A 15,939-nucleotide genomic window follows, 5' to 3' on the forward strand; every position below is an offset into this window, starting at 1 on the left:
GTTGCATCGATTGTTTTACTTTTTGCTATTTAGTTCCTTATATAGTTAATTAGTCTGACCTGAAATTAAACTGGGATAGTAAGGACTTCCTAAATGGGATAATAGGGATGTTTTGGATTAGGGAGGTTTTCACATACTGTTTTGATACAGTTTGACTGAATGTGTTATAGCCTGTGTTTAATCTTTGACTGTTATAGCCTTTGTTCTACTTCTTATTATTAAGAGAGAACGAATATTTTTAATAAATACATCGTTTACCTTATTGTCCAATTGTGAATATGTCAGTCAATACATTCTGTGTATGCGTTTAATAAATCATTTTTTTTATACAAAGTTTTCTGCCGCAAACCACAAGTTTTCTGTAGACTTGGCGCCTTTATTTTTTTTGTCCAATGTTTTATTTTCATGTATGCATCGTGAACACTTAATTCATATGGCACTTCCGATTTTACAATATGTGAATCTGCAATAATTTTAAAAATAGACTCCAGAACTATATTTAGTTTCCATAGAAACATAAGGTCTTGCCTTTCCACTTATTTGTCGCCTAGTAGAATATCGGAATTGAATTGTCGATGTAAAGCATCGTCGAATATAAATGTTCCCTTCATGTTTATAATATTTGTTAGCAAATCGCTTTGTTATACAGGGTGAGTCATGAGGAACTTTACATACTTCTACCATATGTAGAGTCCCTCAGGGAGCATATCATGTGGCCACTAAAAAATGTCAACTCCTCTTCTTTATTAATTAACAGGGTGATTTGTGTAATTGACCATTTATTTCATTTTACTGTAGTGTTTATACGGCTCATTTGATTTTTTTAATTTTTGCATGATACAGTACACTACTATCAAGCATTCGACTGGTATTAGCTAAACTAAAAAATTCCAGGACTGGCTTTGGAAAAATTAATTTAGGGATTCGTATTAAATATTACACCCTGTATAAATTTTTTTTAAAATGCAATAAGTGATTTTCAAACTACATAAATAGCCAATGAAAACGACATATGCGACAATGTTGTCGCACTTTTATTAAATTTTTAGTGAACGATCAAATCTTACCAAAAATAGAACAACCATAATGAAGTATCAAATTATAAGGTATTAATTTAAACAAATGTTATACATTTCAAACATTTTAATTAAAATGAGTTCCTACAACATAATCTAATACGTAGAAAATTAACATCTTTACTGTCACTTTGTATTATCTCTACGATAGAATCAATTGTTTTTCAATTTTAAATTTTTACTCATAGATCGTATTGGGGCATTATTTTCGATAAATAATAAATTAAATTGATTAAAAAGTCAAACCTCTTGTATGTGTTAGTTTTTGTTGATTGTAAATGATTAAAATTTTATGTCAAATAATAATACATTGCATCAACTGTACTAAATAAAAATAAATCTAAAAATGTTTAAAATGAAGGTTGGCGTTGACCGTTTGACGTTTCTTGATATTTTATACCCATTATCATTATTGTCATTATCAATTGCTATTTATGTGTACAAGAATACATATTTCTTCTGTCATATCTACGTTAAGTACAGTGTGTTAGTTTTGGTAGAGCTTTTGTTACTTTCTGTGGATTCTGTAATGGGAATGGTAGGGCTGCTAGTAGAGAATATCGCAGGAGATTTCCTAATCGTCGAACTCCCAGTCATCCAACATTTGGGTCAGTTTTTAATTATTTGCGAGAAAATGGCACTTTTCCTAGTGGAACAACAGAGCGACATGTAGATGAAGCGCAGGAAGATGACATTATGGACGCCGTTACTATGAACCCTACAATAAGCACTAGACAAGTAAGTCGAGAACTCAATGTTACTCAATCAAAAGTAAGTAGTCTTACAAAAAAATAATCTATACCCATATCACATTCAAATGGTTCAGCGACTACATGCTGGAGATGAGATCGATAGGTTGGAATTTTGTAGATGGATTAACAATAATCGACCAACGCTATACAGGACACTATTTACAGATGAAGCAAAATTTACCAGAGACGGGATAAATAATTCACGAAATTCACATGTGTGGGCAGAAGAAAATCCCCATGCTATTCGAGAACGTCGTTCTCAGTTAAGGTTTTCGGTTAACGTGTGGATTGGTGTCATAAATAACCAATTAGTAGGTCCTCACTTTTTTGATGGTCCTTTAACAGGGTAGGTCTATTTGAACTTTCTACAAAATATTTTGCCGAATTTGCTTGCCAACGCGAACGTTGCTATCCGAGGGATGTATTTTCAGCATGACGATGCACCCCCACACTTTTTACTGGCAGTGAGACAACATCTCAATAATGTTTATGGCAACAGGTGAATAGGACGTGCAGGTCCTATTTCGTGGCCTTCAAGATCCCCTGATTTCAATCCCGTTGATTACCATATTTGGGGACGATTGAAGCAACTAGTTTACGCAGTGAATATTAATAACCGACAACAATTAATTGATAGAATTATACATTGTTGTAATACTATTAGAAACGATCCCCAGAGTATCCGTAATTCAATACGTCAATTAACAATTCGGCAACAAAAATGTGTACAGGCTGCAGGGTTCCATTTCGAAAATCTATTTTGAATTATTTTTATTTTGTTACCATTATTGTATCTTTTCCAGTTCTAATTTATGGGTTTATCATAACTATGTACATATTTTTAGTTTTTTTTAAATTGTTCTTCGTTATTGTTAGTAGTTACTGTTTTTTGTTGTGCAGTGACTCAGTTTATCATTTCAATTAAAATGTTTGAAATTTATAACATTTGTTTAAATTAATTACCTTATAATTTGATACTTCATTATGGTTGTTCTATTTTTGGTAAGATTTGATCGTTCACTAAAAATTTAATAAAAGTGCGACAACATTGTCACATATGTCGTTTTCATTGGCTATTTATGTAGTTTGAAAATCACTTATTGCATTTTAAAAAAAATATATACAGGGTTTAATATTTAATACGAATCTCTAAATTAATTTTTCCAAAGTAAGTCCTGGAATTTTTTAGTTTAGCTAATACCAGTCGAATGCTTGATAGTAGTGTACTGTACCATGCAAAAATTTAAAAAATCAAATGAGCCGTATAAACACTACAGTAAAATGAAATAAATGGTCAATTACACAAATCACCCTGTTAATTAATAAAGAAGAGGAGTTGACATTTTTTAGTGGCCACATGATATGCTCCCTGAGGGACTCTACATATGGTAGAAGTATGTAAAGTTCCTCATGACACCCTGTATATTCAGATGCTTGTTTTTTTTCAAAAGGAGTGTCGTATCTTTAAAAAATCCGCTGACATAAAAATTTTAAAGCTAAAGATGAATGTACTATTTTGTAAGTAACAAGAGTACCCGTAATAAATCCCAATAGGTGCTTACCAAAAATATTCAGTAATGTTTCAATATAACAGTGTGATGATGGTGATATGAAAATAAAGAGCAAAATGTGTATCGCATAGGGATAATTCCAAAACGTAGGTAGTACAGTGGAATCCCGAACACACAATTAAAAACCATTAAAAAAATGTCTTGAAATGGCGAAAAACTTGGAACGTCACGTCACCATAGTCAGCTTCCAGATCTTCCAGGAACTTTTCGAACAGACGGTGTGTGAGCCCATTTTTTCTTGTAAAATTGACATTAGATATTACCGTGGCCATTATTTCTTTCTATTTGGTAATGATATTTACTACCTCCATTAGTATTAACACTTATCAACTTTTCACAGCTAATTGTAATAGCTCCAAGGCTAGTTCCAAATAACGCTAAATCTTCCTCTGTAGCAGTACCTTTCAAACTGCACATTTTTATAAGCTTATCATAAACATTTAAAGTTTTCGTCAATACCAGGTATAAATAATAGGAATTGTGCTGTATCTGACTGTCCGTATTTTCGAACATTGCTAGAAAGGATCAATGAAAACACTGTGCTTTATTGTCGGTGAATGGACGCAAACGTTTGCCTAGTAGGTATTTCTATTACACTGAAGCTGACACGAACTTAACTGTTGTCTATCATAACCTTAAAGGCGGCTTGTTGATTTTTTAGTGAGGATTTCAAACTAGAAATTATATTTTTTCGTAGGAAAAAGTAGGTACCGACCTTATTTTGGTCCTAAATCGCTCAATTTTTATGCTAGAAACTTTTTTTTGGAAGGTTTAATTGTATACTTGAAAAAAGATTGTATAAGTTTTTTTCGAAAAATGCAAGTTCCGTTATTTGGCTTTGAATCAAATTATGCATTTGACGAAAAAAGCTAACGTTTACATGCCGTATCTCGGTTTGTATTGGTCGTAGAAAAATTATAAAAAAAGGATTTTGTTTGTGTTTCTAAAAGATACAATTTTGATATCTACAGTTTTTTTATTAATTGCATATTTTTCGAGTTATTCTCAAAAAACCCTCTAAAAAAGTCGATTCTTTCTGCGAAAAAATGTTTCTTTCAACCGCGAATAACTCGAAAAATATTAGTTTTACGAAGAAAACGCAAAGAACATTTTTTTCTTAGAAATACTTTTTCCATCGATTTCCATGGTTAAAATGTAATGAAAAATTTCCACCCCCGAGATGGGGCACATTTTTTTCCATCGATTTCCATGGTCAAAATGTAATGAAAAATTCCCACCCCCAAAATGGGGTGGCAACCACCCGCAAGGTTTTACTGTACATCGGCATGATATAGAAAATAATCCTTGGGCTATTCTCTACCTTCTGTGAAAATTTCAAGTAAATCCATGCTAGAAGAACAATTTGCAAGCCAAAATACTTTATTTCCTGTCCCATTAATAGACTTTTATTTGCTAAAATCTGTCTTCGAAAACAAAGAGGAAGTTCTTGTGACTCTGCCAGAATGGCATGATTTGGTGAAGATACCATGGCTCCCAAACATATTTTTAGCGCTTTAAGCGCTATTATATTTTAGCGTATTCGATGAATGGTAAGTTGGTTAATGTTAGAGGTAGAACCATAGAGAGTACACCCATAATCCAAAATCGAGTGAATATAACACTTGTAGAATATTAAGGAAATCTATTAATCTATTTTTTATAGGTATAATTTGAATATCAGTACAATTATTTTCATTAGATCTGATTCTTTTTATGAATTTTCATGATTCCGAACATTTTCTCCCACGCCTATTAATTTCCTGGTAGCTTTAACTACAAAATCCAAATGAATAAAGAATAATTGGTGATAAACTTGGTATTTAGCCCCACGCTTTAAATTATATAAGGCGATGTCATAAATATGTGAATAACTTTGTATTAACATTAAAATACGGAATTAAGACATATCTATTTGACTTTTCGTAGTAATTTAAATCCCTGACGACTAGAATAAATTCTTTTTTTCTTCGTGTTGTTTGGCTACGGAAAATATTTCATTCGCCGAACGATTTTATATCTAGTAGTCATTGGAATGTTGCATACAATTTTTACGTACACGGATATTTACAAACATTTACATATGCTTAATAGTTGATATTTAGAATAGCTGATAAGAAAGACATACAAAACACTAAATCTGACATAATATATTTGCGTACATATATTATATCAATGTAAATTGCAATAACAATTAACAGACAATCAAAATTCTCAAATTAGACATTTCTTTTGGTTAATTCATTTGCTGGTTTTATTGGTAAGGTGAGGTTATCTCCAACGAGACCGCCTCAAGACAGTTGGCTACGTTGTTGTGAAATGCAATTTAAAAACAAAGCATGTCTTTTAATAAAAATAATCTTTTTATAGAAAAAGATTAAGGCCTAGGTGGTATTATTTAGTTACGGTTTGAATGTCTTCTGGTAGGTGCTATTTTTCGTAAAACAACTATCTTCCTCTTCTTGCGCGCTTGGGTTACTCTCTGATAATCATGGCACCTCTTGCTAGACTAATTTTAAAATCTGTAAGGTCCTGCGTTAGGAAAATGTATTGAGCTTTTTGCTCTCAGTTCTATGCAGGTTGATTCAAAACTTGTGTTGGACTGTTTGGGTACCCTGTCCCAGGTTGGAAGTCTAATAGACTGACACTAGCATGGGTTAAAGCACAAAGGCTATGTAAGCAATGAGAATGCTGATTAACAAGCTCGAGAAGTACTTGTGCGTTATTAATTAGTCCGGAGGCTTGATAAGTTTTATATATTGATAAGTGGTTATAAGAAAAGTCTTTGGAATGCACCAGGGAAAGACATGCTAAAGAGTTCATTAATGGACTTTCAGCCAAATTCACAGCAGACTTATTGACCCACAATCGAATGACTATCAGGGTGATAATGGGGCTGTTTACTGGATAATGTAGACTCAATAAGCATTTGAGTCGTATGGGCTTGACGGAGAAGGATACTTGTCGGTTCTCTCTAGAAGAAGAGGAAACCGCTCTGCACGTCTTATGCCAGTTTCTCACAAGACTGCGGTATCTAGAACTCGGAGAGAAAAAACCAAAAGCATCAGTCTATATGAAATGACCCCTCTCTAGACTGTGGAAGCTCATTAAGAGAATAGAGCTGTATGATAATAACCCGAACATCCCAAATGAATCTTTGTAGTATTTTCAAGACGGGGCTACTCCCCATTATGATGCGACCGTTCATGCAATCGATTGGAAGTAGGAGCTTTATAGAATGACCACCTAGGTCGCTAGACCTTACTCCGCTGTTTTTTTTTGTGGGAATGTATTAAATCAAAAGTATATGTCACTCGATTCAATAATATCGACGAACTGAAAGAAAAAATTCGTACTAAACTAAAGTAAATCTGAATGCAATATATACATTTTTGATTTGATTGATTTTTTGTTTATATTACACGTTGCTTATTTTTTTGCAGACAATGACCCGAGAAAAATAGACCCAAAGACTGAAGAAGCAGTTGCTGCATCAAGAAAAACAAAAGTTAGTAGTATTTCATTAAACATTCCAGCTGCTGGTCTCGGAAGCCGACCTTCGTCTATCATAAGCACAACCACCTCAGACGAAGGAGGCTTCAACGAACCTTCCCCAAAAATAGAAGCCAAATTAAAGCCGCACGAAGAATCGCTCTATGACTTTCCTATAAACGAAGATAAACCTTTGGAATATACAGACTCCCCCGATGATGTGAGTGAATACCAGGATTTAACGATTCACGAACCGACCAAACTTACTGCTGCTGAAATAGAAGCATTATATGCAGTGCCCCATAAGAAACCCCAAGTAGAAAGCAAACCTCCAATAGTCCCACAACTAGAAAGCGCCTTTTCCGACGAAGACGACGATGTACCACATTACGCGGTGCCCTACAGACCAAGTCCCGTTAGCCAACAGAAATCTTTTACATCAACTGACTCGGATTCACCTGGAAGACCACACAGTATCAGCCAACAAAAGTCGGTAACGTCTACAGATTCGGACGCATCTCAAGTTACCGTGATACCTCAGAGATCGATCGACTCTGACATAATGTACCATGACCAGTCAAAAACCACGACGCCATCAGTATTAACGCAGCTAGATAGTCAGGATAGTTTCGACAGAAGTGGCCAAAACAAACCGGAGCTTACAAATAGGATTAGTTGTGAAGAGTCTGATAGTGTAGATCCGAAACGATCGGAACCATTTATACTGACACGGGAAGTACTCAAGATGTGTGATAAAACTGCTCGTGTACAAGACGTTCAAAGGTCTGAAGCCAATATCCTAGATTTAAACGATGTAGAATACGCTGACGCCAGCGATAACGACCAGGAAAATAGTCTAGAGGAGAAACATGTACCTGAACCGGACGCCATGACTCAGGATGAGGCTGATAATTTGCTCAGTAGCAAGTAAGTTATCTAAATTTAAGTTACTAAGTTTAAGTTACTAAATTTAAGTAACTAATTATATAATTATTTAGGCATATTTTACTATTTTAACCAATCTTGTTTGTTTTTCTTTGTTACATTTGTTGGTACTTCAAGACTTTTGTAGAAATATCTTCAGAAGCTGTTTATTTTATAACGAGGATTTAAATATGCTTCAGCTGACAAAGTTGTGGAAAATTCAGCAAATATTTTATCACATATCTACGACAACGAAACTGTTATATCTACGACAAAAAGGAATAACATGAAGATTATTCGCATTTAAATTTCCTATCATTTTTGTGTCCACGCGCTGGGATTTTTTTTTAATTGCACAAACAACATTTAATGGGAAATTTATTGTAAATATAATACTTTTCGAGATATTCAAGATATTCTTCTTCTTTAAGTACCGTCTCATTAGTGGAGTTTGGCAAAAATTTCGGCAAACGAGAATTTGTGACGTGATAATTGACTTAAGTATATGTTGGTCATGGACGTATAAACACAGATGGACTCAGTTATTTACATAAAAATGTGAAGCCAAAAATTATTTGACTAGGTCACATTCTCAGCACCTTCAAATGTTGTCACATTTTTTTATTAAAATATCTTATTCACGTATCGCTGACAATATTACTATATTTATTTTATACTCTACAGGTGCTATCAAACCAAAATAATAATTTATTACTTATATTAATATATTTAATTGTAATTAAAACATCAAATGTGCACATAGTGTGCATATCATTTAATAATAGCGTATAACAGATATCAAAAAATTATTTTATATGTAGAAGCACTGAAACCTATTTATTAATGGCAACGGTGTTTACATTTCTCTGTCTTATGGCTCTACGTCAAACTTCAAATGCTGTTCCATGTCATGTCCATGTTTGTTTACTTTTTACCCAAGATGAGGAAAAGTGTTGTTTTTCGATATTTTGGCTGTATTTTAAGTGATATTTGTAAATAGTGAAATAAACAAATATAATAATGGTGCTACAGTTTTGCATTTGCAAAAAAACGAAATATTTACATCCCAATGTCTCATTTCATTTGTAAGTATTGTTTGTTTACATTATTTAAGATAAGGAACTGAGGAAGCCTGTGTGTTTACATTTTAAAATATGTCTTTCATAGGCGTACCATTGGGTTTATTCATACTAATTACTGTATTGAACAAGATATTAGTTCATGAAATTAGTATAGACATTTTTAAATTGTAAGTAGACATCATCTGGTTAAAAAGATATGTTTAGTAGCTTTTTAATTTAATATTTCTCATGAATTAACAATAAATTAGTGAAATGAATAAAACTCATTTATTTTTCTATGTAGGTTTCCAAATAATATTGATTAATGATGAAACTTACTCTAAACTTCAACAGAGAAAACAGTATAAAAAAACCTTTCAAAAGCATCCTTTTTGGTTATTTAAACTTGTAAGGAAGCTGAAAAATATTTCAGATTTTTTAATAAAACTATAAATATCTACAATAGACTAATAAAAACCTTATGGATATTTTGATTAATAAAACCATACAAAATGTCCCAAAATCAATCTATGAGTATTTTGGTGACCATATGTATGATGAAGATGCAATCGATGGTCACTCTATGCAACTTTTAAAATTGGTTCTTGAGAAATATTTTAAAATTGGAATTCATCATGAAACGAGGACTACTTTAGATACTAAGACCGTGCGCATAAGAAGCGTTCTTACTAAGACTGTTTTATTTCGCAATCAATAAAAATTTATTTCTATACCAATGTCTTCTATTATGTCTATCTACCATTTTTACTTTAATATTTCTGTTCGGTAAATAGCTTTCCAATAATTTATACATTTTCGCGCCTACTTTTTAATAAGTAGGTATATTTGCAAATAATTTTATGTCAAATGCCAGCTTTGGAATGATCAATAAATATGTTTGTAGCATAAACCCTTACTACGAGGAATCTAGTCATATTGTATTAAAACAAATTTGTCACAATTTAAAAAAATATGTTTTAATACAATTATCAATAAATATAGGTATGTACTTAAATTTGACAAATGTATATTTTTTAATTGTTTTTTTTATCGTAGGATTATTTGATACCTATTAAAAAATTAACTTGAGCTCAACTATATTTTATTGTATTAATTTTAAAGCAAATAAAATTGTATTTTATTTTTTCTATAAAAACGTGTTTTTATACATTACTACTACTTATTACTACTTCCAATTATTAACGTCTGAATAATTATCCCCGCGAGTAATAATTCAAGCACGCTTATGTTCATTGAGGAAGTATCACAGTCTATCGATACCCGTTTTACTCCCCTTTACCCTCTTGCCCAGTAATATCAAAGCTTCAAAACAGTGTGTGTTTAAGGTATCTTATTGCTGGGTCCATCTATGTTTATACGTCCATGATGTTGGTATATACACATTTCAAAGGCCTTAAAGCGCTACATTACATCGACTTTTATGGTCTGAATGTCTACTCAATACAGCAAAACAGAGTTAACTTAGTATTTGACCAATCTGAGTCTGGTTGTTATTCTGAGGCTGTTGTTGCTTAGCTATATCTTTATCTTAAAAAAAGTTGCTCGTGCTATATCTATCGTTCTTATTATTTCTAGGTTTTAGTTTAGATTGTCTGTTATTGTGTTTGAATCTGGTTACTTATTCTATGGGCGTTTCATGGATAGTTATCTTTGTGTAGAAGTGTGGTTTTCGGCCTGTGGCTATGATTTTTTAGTCGTGTTAATTTTTAAGCCAAGATTCTCGCCATCTCTGGTTAATTAGTTTAGTAGCAGTTTGGGGTTTTTTGCTCCATCTGCTATCTCCGCTGTGTCATCTTTCTTTTGCATGTTCTAATACTCGTTGAAAGATGCATTAAACTATTCATTATAGGACACATCCTTGTTTTACACGTAAGTGTTTCTGTTGTTAGACCGCTTACCAGTTGCCAGTTACTGACGCTACTTGGTGCACATATAGGTAAAACAGAGTCCATATGTCGTTATTGCTTATTCCTTTTGAATCTAGAATTTTCAATAAAATGATGCATGATACAGTCAGAAGTTTTTACAAGGTTTGTCTTTTTAGTTTTGCATATAGCCGCTTAGAGGGCGCCACCAATAAAGCCTGACACAAATGTAACCTCAATCTTTTGTTTACATAAATCGAGAGTTTCTTTGCGATGCAACAAGTCGTGTAGATACAGTGTATTTTTGGAATTAGCAAGTCAGTCGAAAAATGTATCTTATCCGATAACAGTCAACTATTTTCCGCTGGTATTGCGAATTTCAACGTGGTAGCTCCAGTCTCAGCGACGAATCCAGGTTAGGTCCACCCAAAACAGCAGTCACAGCAAAACATTGATGCGGTTCGTCAGCTAATTAAGGATGACCGCCTTGTAACATACCGGGGGATAGAGGCATCTTTGGGCATATCAAAGACCTCGATCCAAAAGATCCTACATAAAGAACTGGGTGGTACGAAGTTGGTTTCCCGTTGGATCCCTCATGTACTCACAGAAGAGCAAAAAGCGGTTCGCGTCAATTGGTGTCGAAAAATATTGGAACGGTTCAACCAAGAAAGCTCAAAAAACGTTTATAGTATTGTTAGTGGCGATGAATCTTGGATTTACTCCTACGAACCGGAAAATAAACGATAATCTGCTGTGTGGGTGTTTTACGATGAGGAAAAACCAACAACAGTGACCCGTTCTCGAAGTGTGTCAAAGAAAATGGTCGCAATTTTTGTGTCAACATCTGGTCATGTGGCAACAATTGCTTTAGAAGATCGAAGAATGGTTACCTCTGATTGGTATATAACCGTTTGTTTGTCAGAAGATATCGCGAAACTCCGACAAAGCAACACACAACGGCGAATCATCCTACATCAGGACAATGCAAGTGCTCACACTGCCCAAAATATTACAGTTTTTGCAGCTTCAAACATCGAATTGTTAAACCATCCACCGTATGACCCGACCTAAGACCCAACGACTTCTTCACATTCCCAAAGATTAAGAATTCAATTCGTGGGCAGCGATTCCAGTCGCCAGAAGAAGCCATTGATTCCTTTAAAACAGCGATTTTGCAGGTGTCAACTGAAGACTGGAATAAGTGTTTTACCAATTGGCTTGAACGTATGCAAAAGTGTATCGATCTTGGTGGGACAGATTTTAAAAAGTACTTTGTCTTTATATGCAAAACTAGAAAGACTACTCGTATATAGCCTATGAAGCAATGCGTGCTTCCTTCTTCTATCTACAGGGAAAGTTCCCTTCCTTGATAGTTGCATTTTAGCTTTTAGACGATGCAAACTTTAAATGAAGAATAACTTTTCTAATTTACTGAGATATAGTGTATATAAATCCCAAATTTCGCTAAATTATAATAATATACAACAATTATAAAAAAAATTAAGATCTAATATATTTTTATTGATTTATTGCTTACATTATAGGATTTTGGAGAAGCAAAGGTGAGTTATTTTCACAATTCAAAAATATTGGGCGGATGGGTTTGATGGTTTTAAAGATTGGCATGTGGTGCATACTACATAACTTTTAACATCAGTCTAATTACTCACATAAGTACTAAAACTTATTGACATTAAATAGGTCTTGGGACACCTTTCATTACACGTTACAAACTGGTACAAGTTGGTATATTGGGCAATATTAATTTGTAAATATCGAATTCGGTCATTGGAGTCTTAACTTTCTTATTTAGCCTTTCATATTGACAGAAATAAGAAAAACATTCATGATCAACAAATGAACTAACAAACAGAAGAATGTAGATGCATTCGAAATGTATATGTTCAGACGAATACTACGAATTACGTTGGTATAAAGGATCACCAATGACGAGGTACTCCAACGCATGAGTAAAAAAATGCAATACTTCGGTCATTTATTGAAAGCTGAAACGTACTTCGACTCATTAGAGAGTAAAAGATCAGTAAGAAGAGGCAAGAATTCATATATAAAAGACCTGAGGAGACCTTTTAGCCACACACCTGTAGAAATCTTTCGTCCTGCTGTTTGCAAAGCTAGAATTGCCATTTGGATCGCCAATCTTCAGAAGGAGACAATGTAATAAGGTGAAGAATAATATTACACAATCTTGTAAATCGCGAAATACTAGCAGAAAAAGAAAGAAGTTTTCGAACAAATCAAAGATGATTAGATTTTTCAGAAAGAAAATATACAGGCTGTCCAAATCGATGAAATACGGCTACAGTGAAATTGGGCCGTGTGTACAAGCAAATCGTAATGGTTATTTGTAAAATAAGACCAATAAGAATTTAAAACTTTTAAATATAAATAAAAAACTGATTTCCCTTGTTACCAGTGTATTTAGAAACGAATTAAGTATGTACAAAATTTCCTTATACAAGTCTTTTAAGATTTGTCCATTAGTTACAGCTGTTTGAATTTACAAAATGAAAATTTTTTGTATAACTTTTGTACTAAATCATTGTCACAAAACCGATTATAATTTTAATAGAAAAAAGCGTAGAAGCACAGAAAAAATAAAGACAAAGGAACAAAGCAAAAGGAAGATTAGTACATTTTGATGAGCAAAGATTCCTCAAAAAAAAAACGTTAAGAAATGAGGTAATAGAATATAACTAAAAAATAAGAATATAGTAAGAGTTATATTGATCCAAAGATGGTAAGACATAACTATAATATATCTGTCTTTTCTCTTTAAACGTCTACCTTCGTTCAAACTATACGTTTCCTCTTTATTGATTGAAGCAGCAAGAAGAATATTTTTGAAAGATTTTTGTAATCTGTACATGAGACATGGAGCTACACATGCTATAATTCATTATAAAAATAATTGCTTTCAATGTTGTTAATGTGCAAGATTGGGTTTGGGATTAACACAATGTTCAGCTCGTGCCTAATTGTATAAATTAAATGTAATCCACGTAATTTACTGTCAAAATAATAATCTCTAAAATTAAGGAATAAAACAATCGTTTTCCTCCAACATTTTTTGGTGTTTCAACATTTTTAGTATGTAAAGATTTTGTTGCTGACTTTTCTCATTATGCATTCCTTATAATTATTTAATAATTCCGAAAATATTTTTACTTTTATCTGATATGTTTCCAGTTTTCCAAAATTACATTTCATATTTTAGTCATAATTCGTAACTAGTATTTTCCTGTCTGGCCATTTGTGTTCTAGTCTCTGGACTTGTCCCAGCTATGCCAGTAACGGACTTTTTATAAATCGGACAATATCTATGCTCACTGTTCAATTCATCAATTTCATCGTTTTTTTATGGGTCTCTTCATTGTGAGTTACTAAGGTCTTGGCATATATTAGCGACCAGTACCAACGAGCTCTTTCGGATAATTTAACGACATTACAGGCAAATCGGCGTTACAGTTTCCTACTTAATTTGATGACAGTTAAAACAGAATGACAGATGAAGTTTAGGACCTTATAGAAACGTAGCCTCTAACTCTTACAAGATCTTTTGCCATCAAAAAATCTTTGTAGAGTCTTTAAACTTGCCTCTGCAGAGTATCCATCACGTGTGGTGGTTGAATTTTCCTACTATGGTCGTGAGAATTCCTTTATGTTGACTCGCTTAAGAAAGCGCTTGTCTCAACTCGATTTGTAACCGTTTTTTCCAAGTTCTTCTTTGTGTGTCGTGCTTGTATTCAAGCGTTGGCTATCGTCATATTGACAAGCTGATGAAATGATTCTCGGTCGGCAGCTAGATGAAACAGTTCCTCGACCGTTCGACCTGTCCATTGTCTAATGTTACGCAGCCAGGACAGTTGTTTTCTTCCGACCCAACGTTTTCCTTCGATTTTGCCCTGAATGATTAACCGGAGTAAGCGATATTTAGGTCCTCTCATTATATGACCGAAGTATTGGACCTTTCTCATTTTGATGATGTTGATCAATGCTCGCTCTTTGTGCACGGTCTCTAGCACGCGTTCGTTAGATATGTGTGCTGTCCACGGGATTCTGAGCATGCGACGGTAATACCATAACTCAAACGCTTCTAATTTGTTAAGATTTTTTATTTTTGTTGTCCAGGTTTCACATCCATAGAACAAAGTGGACCAGACGTAGCACTTCAATACTCTTAGACGTGTGGTCAACGACAGACTTCTACTGCATAATACAGAACGCCAGTTTTTCCAAGTTTTTCCGTGCGAGTTCTATTCTGGTCGAAATTTCCTCGTCACTTTCAACCCTGCAGTCAATCCAGCTACCCAGATATCTAAAGTGTTCCACCATTTCCAGGATTTTGTTATCTAATCTTAGTACTGAGTCTTCGATATTAATTTTTCCGACCACCATCCATTTTGTTTTTTTGCGTTGATTGTTAAGCCCTTTTCAGTGCATTCGTTGTTTACAGCATTCAACAGGGTTTGAAGATCTAATGTAGTTGCAGCCGAAGAGAATTAAAATTATGCGCGCGGATCTTCCAAAATTCAAACGCAAGACAAGTCGGACAAGAAAAATTTTTCTTACCCAAGAAATTGAAGCATTTGAGGTGTTGCAAAGTCAGTATGGACCTTAAATGAATTTTCTACAGCATTTCACACTTAACATCAACAAAAATTGTTCAAAATAAGATTGAGCCCCAATAATTTTCTAAGCCCAATACTCACAAACGTATTTCTGACGGATCAGTCTGTATAAATTTAACGAAAAGAAGAAGAGTTAAAGCTATTAGTGATGAGTTCTGCATTACCATAGAATGTGATACTCTGTCAGACTTTCCGGTCATTGATCATCACTTCTTCACCAACTTTCTGGTCATTGAACATCACTCTCCTTTGAACTACCCTGTATAATTATGTGGAAAAGAAGAAGGGATCAAGAGGTAATCGGTAAATTCTGCACTCACCATATTCTGTGGTCCTGGTCTCATGTTTAACCTTTTGGTCATTGTCGACCATCAACTGGCATTATCAAAGGCAATTCGGGAACGTGTTTTCGGATCGTATACGTTCCCCACCACCAGTAGCTAAATCTCCTTCAGAATAAAAATATATTCAAATAAATAACAAACAAAATAAAATTTACTTCTAGCCAATCGTAAAATAAAAACA

At 33.7% G+C, this 15,939-nt stretch overlaps 1 protein-coding gene across 6 annotated transcripts in view; it reads left to right on the top strand.

Annotated features, from left to right (window-relative positions):
- Spn (protein phosphatase 1 regulatory subunit spinophilin) overlaps window positions 1-15,939 on the top strand; it is a 96,550-nt gene that overhangs the window by 41,165 nt on the left and 39,446 nt on the right. For 5 of the 6 annotated variants that reach the window (XM_072528988.1, XM_072528990.1, XM_072528992.1 and 2 more), the window contains 2 exons: window positions 6,840-7,815; window positions 12,307-12,324. In XM_072528988.1, coding sequence (XP_072385089.1) covers window positions 6,840-7,815; window positions 12,307-12,324 — 994 coding nt within the window. The remainder of the gene's footprint in view (window positions 1-6,839; window positions 7,816-12,306; window positions 12,325-15,939) is intronic. The other variant, XM_072528989.1, reaches the window with a different exon arrangement.

The sequence above is a fragment of the Diabrotica undecimpunctata genome, chromosome 4 (assembly GCF_040954645.1).
Source record: "Diabrotica undecimpunctata isolate CICGRU chromosome 4, icDiaUnde3, whole genome shotgun sequence".
NCBI lineage: Eukaryota > Metazoa > Arthropoda > Insecta > Coleoptera > Chrysomelidae > Diabrotica > Diabrotica undecimpunctata.